Source organism: Octopus bimaculoides, chromosome 3, assembly GCF_046866305.1.
Source record: "Octopus bimaculoides isolate indiv1 chromosome 3, ASM4686630v1, whole genome shotgun sequence".
Taxonomy (NCBI): domain Eukaryota; kingdom Metazoa; phylum Mollusca; class Cephalopoda; order Octopoda; family Octopodidae; genus Octopus; species Octopus bimaculoides.
Window position 1 is genome coordinate 67,852,250 of NC_142930.1, and position 5,000 is coordinate 67,857,249.

At 36.9% G+C, this 5,000-nt stretch overlaps 1 protein-coding gene across 2 annotated transcripts in view; it reads left to right on the forward strand.

The window, feature by feature from the left end:
* Positions 1-5,000, forward strand: part of LOC106870332 (putative serine protease K12H4.7) — a 45,044-nt gene that overhangs the window by 31,777 nt on the left and 8,267 nt on the right. For both annotated transcript variants that reach the window (XM_052966370.2, XM_052966369.2), the window contains exons 5-7: positions 1,360-1,498; positions 1,839-1,953; positions 3,569-3,770. In XM_052966370.2, the coding sequence (XP_052822330.1) occupies positions 1,360-1,498; positions 1,839-1,953; positions 3,569-3,770 (456 nt within the window). The remainder of the gene's footprint in view (positions 1-1,359; positions 1,499-1,838; positions 1,954-3,568; positions 3,771-5,000) is intronic.

Here is a 5,000-nt window from a genome sequence, read left to right on the forward strand (position 1 = left end):
TAATGGATTTTTCCCTTATGAGGTTTTTTCACGCTATATAGGTTATGGAGGTTAATGTAGTCAAACAAACCCAAATGATACATGTAATACTGAGTAAGTGCTGTATACCGACTAGTTTTGCCCCGGATGTGGTTGCAACATGAATGGGGAATATAACATGGGCCGTGTATTAGCATGTGTATATATAAAAAGAATGAGATAAAGAGACCAATGGCATAAATAAATTTATATTTTATGTAGAATGTCTTACAGCTGTTTCGGGGGAAATTCACTGTATCCCTTCATCGGAGACGGTAATAGTAGAAGGTAAGGATTATTACATCTGTATGAGGAGATTTGCAGTAAGAAATGAGAGCGATGCGGAGAAGAAAAAACAAATAAGAAAAAGTACTTGGAGTATAGTTCCATTCCAACAGTAAATATCCATGTATAGAATCTGTGTGTATTTTCCAGTGATAATTATAGTTACATTGGTGGATATATATCATTTTGTATCCAGTTTATTCTGTGCGTTGTTTACTTAAAGGACAGCCCAAAGTGAATGGAAGATGTATGTAGGATTGTGAGATCAAGCCATAAGACAGGAAGGAAAGAGGAGGAAATATTTAAGGGAGAAATGAAGGTAGTGGTGCAAGCAGTAGGCTATAATCAATTCTATTCAAAAATATAGCTAATTTATTTTGAATCGATATGAATCGATTTGATTTTTATTTTATTTTCTATTTGAAAATGTGGTTATGAAACATGTGTAGTTGTTTTATTATTCTAATATATATTACTTTGTATTTTTATTTTAGGTCTTTTTAGTGTATTTATTTATCAAATTTTTCTGTATGTGACTGTGGATTTTCATGGATGAATTCAATAATTGTGGGGTTTTTTCCTAAATTATATATTTATATATGTATATATATATGTGTGTATATTTATATATATAATATTGAGAGAGAGAAAGAGAGTCCAATATTTCACCTTTTCCTTTTTCTTTTTGATCTGGATTAGGTTAGAGGTGGTGGGTATTATGGCCCCCATGAGCAAGATATTGAACTTCCACCACTGCTTCACCTGCACACTTCTTTCATTGTGTTTGTGAGCATGACATCAGATTTTTTTAGAATTAGGCGATGGTCAGTCTACTTTCACCATAGTGAGTAGCATCTACGAGTTTGTTTAATTAGCGTCTTATTGTTGCTTTGTTTATCTGTTAGAACTTAATGGCTTGCTCTTGAGGGAAACCTTTTAGTAAAGTTAGCTGGCAAATTATAATTCTGGGATGTATAAATACTTTGCATACAAATTATGATCAAACAGTGTTACCTTCTATATGCCGTTGTGTTTTTTTATTATCATTTCTTCCAGATTATTTGCGAGTTGTTACTGAGTCTCTTGCGACATTTGGTGGTCCTGAATGTAACACAGCTATTAGCCAAGCAACTGAAGCTATTGAGCAATTACTTAAAACTCCAGCAGGAAGAGATCTGTTGAAGACAAATTTCAAGTAAAAATTTGTTTTATTTTGTTAATTGGTAGACGTTGTTGAATAGTTTGTTAGCCCTACTTGAACATATCTCTATCATGAATGAATGCAGATCAAATGGTTTGATCTTTGAGAATTCAATCAGTGTTCTATGTTTATAGAATCTTTTTATTGTAGGTGTATCGTTATAATTTATAGGACTTAACATGTTTTAGGGATTTTGCTGAAATATTTCACCACGATATTAAGCTGATTGAAAATTTACAGAGGCAGGTTTAATGAATCTTATCATTTGATAAGCCTATTTCAGTAGTTCAGTCTTGTAAACTTAAAGGGTTTTTTTCCTTTCAATTTGTTCCAGCCTTTGCCAAGAAATTGATATCACTAATACACTGGATATTTCAAATCTTTTCTCTTCATTATCTGGAAATTTTGAAGGTGTTGTGCAGTACAATAGAGATAATCGGAAATTTGAGGTAAGATCATTAAAAGTTGAATCGCTTTCATCTTATCTTTTGTACATTGAGATGAACATTCTCACCAGAGCTCTAAGCAACTTCAACAACTAGTATGGAATGAGTCTACTGTCTATCTTTTGCAAAGTGTTCTACTATGTACACCTTACCTGCCTGAAGAGTAAAGCAGACAACAAGGTAATTGATAAATATCTACAAAAAGAGCTGATAGAATTCAGGAAAGTCATGTAGTGAACTAATTCTCATGTTACACATCTTTGAGCTCAGTCTTATATTCCAGAGCTGCCTGAGATCAATCTCATTAATTTCAATAAGTCCTTTGGCAGTATTCACAGGAGTTCTGTATGGAGTGCCCAACTACTACATCAATATCACATGATCACTTTATTGGAAGACATGTTGTATTAAAGATGGGAACACAAAAAAATTCAACATTATCATAAGGACACATTGGGGATTTTCTAAACTGTATCAAATGGGAACAAGAGAAAAACTTGCTTACTTTGACTTCCTTGATGAGCTGGGATTCTTTATTACTACATCTTTGGATCATACTAAGAATTTCTTGGCATGGGCACATCACAAATAAACAAGCCACGGAAAGGGATAATTTGAATACCTAACCTACAGAATACTATTGCTATAAGTTGGCAAACAATGGTCAGCCACATATAGCACATGTCCATGAAGTGACCAATGAGATCTTCTCTTGTATAGAAATCAGGAGAGCAAGTGCATAACAAGCAAGGTAGACTTAGTTGAAGGCTGTGGAGGAGTATGTAGCTGAAGGAACTTGTGCCCATGCTGGGTGGAGATAACTTGTTGTCTGATGCTCCATGGATAACTTGTTGCCTGATACTCCAGTAGTTCAGATAGAAGTTCTTTGTAGAAACTGCTCATGCTACTTCTACGATGTACATTAATTACAGTCATGACCATCTTGAGTAATTAGTTATTTAGGTCATCTTTTACACTTACTAATCTCTCTTTTTCTCTTACTATCAATAAACCTTTAGCATTATTATCAACTTAGAAAATGTCCTATCTTTTCTTCTTTATATCATAATTGCACACAATGCACGTCGTCCACCCCCTCCAATATCTCTGTACTTGATATTGTTTTTATATTTGTTGAAACTATGATGATCAGCTAAAGAGAAGCCTACCAAATTCTTGTAATAATTATTAGTAATCTAAGTAATTGGGAGACTAGTAAACTGGTGGTTGTTAAGAAAGGCATCCAGTCATAGAAACACTGCCAGAGCAGTCACTAGAAACCAACACAGCCTTCAGGCTAGTTGGATCCTGTTAAACCATCCAACCCATGTGAGCTTGGTACATAGATGTTAAATGATGATGAGGAGGAGCAGGAAACTGTAAAACACAGCCAAAATTTGAAACTAAGGGTAAAGATCACTGATGTAAGAAACAATCATTTATTTTCATTAATGTTGTCTTAACTTTTGTATTGATTTTTTGCTGTTATCATCATCATAATCATCATTTTTCATTACTGCAATGTGTTGAACGTTTTTTTTTTTTTTGTTTTTTTTAAATTTTATTTCATTTTCATTTTTAATTTGGTAATTTATTTTTGTTCTTCTTTCTATTTCAGAGTGCCAAAGGAACAAATATAACAATTACTACCCTCTGCAATATTATGACAAATAAGAACTATGGGCCTCCTATTGATAGATATGCAAGAGTTAACCAGTTAATGCTTAAAACACAAGAAGAAGAGTGCCTTGATTTCAGTTATAAAGAAATGATTAAAGATCTGAGAGAGACCTCATGGAATTCAAGTGCTGCTGAAGGAGGTACGTACTTTTGTATTTTAGTTTCTGACTCTTAAATCATCATCATCATTTTAACATCTTTCCATGCTTGCATGGATTGGATGGTTTCACAGCATCTGGTAAGCCAGATAAATAAATAAATAAATAAATAAATATATATATATATATACATACATACATATATATATATATATATCATCATCATCATCATCATCGTTTAACATCCGCTTTCCATGCTAGCATGGGTTGGACGATTTGACTGAGGACTGGTGAAACCGGATGGCAACACCAGGCTCCAGTCTGATTTGGCAGAGTTTCTACAGCTGGATGCCCTTCCTAACGCCAACCACTCAGAGAGTGTAGTGGGTGCTTTTACGTGTCACCCGCACGAAAACGGCCACGCTCGAAATGGTGTCTTTTATGTGCCACCCGCACAAGCCAGTCCAGGGGCACTGGCAACGATCTCGCTCGAAAATCCTACAGGAGCCAGTCAGGCGGTACTGGCAACGGCCACGCTCAAAATGGTGCATCTCATGTGCCACCCGCACAAGAACCAGTCCAGGGGCACTGGCAACGATCTTACTTGGCTTGCCGGGTCTTCTCACGCACAGCACATTTCCAAAGGTCTCGGTCCGTAGTCATCGCCTCGGTGAGGCCCAATGTACGAAGGTCTTGCCTCACCACCTCAGCCCAGGTCTTCCTGGGCCTACCTCTTCCACGGGTTCCCTCAACTGTTAGGGTGTGGCACTTTTTCACGCAGCTATCCTCCTCCATACTCACCACATGTCCATACCAGCGCAATCGTCTCTCTTGCACGCCACAACTGATGCTTCTAATGTTCAGCTTTTCTCTCAAGATACTTACACTCTGACGGGTATTCACATTGACATTACACATCCAACGGAGCATACTGGCTTCATTCCTTGCGAGCTTACGTATGTCCTCAGCAGTTACAACCCATGTTTCACTGCCATGTAGCATGGTTGTTCGTACGCATGCGTCATACAGTCTGCCTTTTACTCTGAGTGAGAGTCCCTTTGTCGCCAGCAGGGGTAAGAGCTCTCTAAACTTTGCCCAGGCTATTCTTATTCTAGCAGCTACACTTTCAGCGCACCCACCCCCACTACTAACTTGGTCGCCCAGATAGCGGAAGCTATCGACTACCTCTAGTTTTTCACCCTGGAATGAGATAGAAGTTGTTTCCTGTTTGTTTGCAGTCTTTATTGCACCTGAACATCTGCCACAAACAAA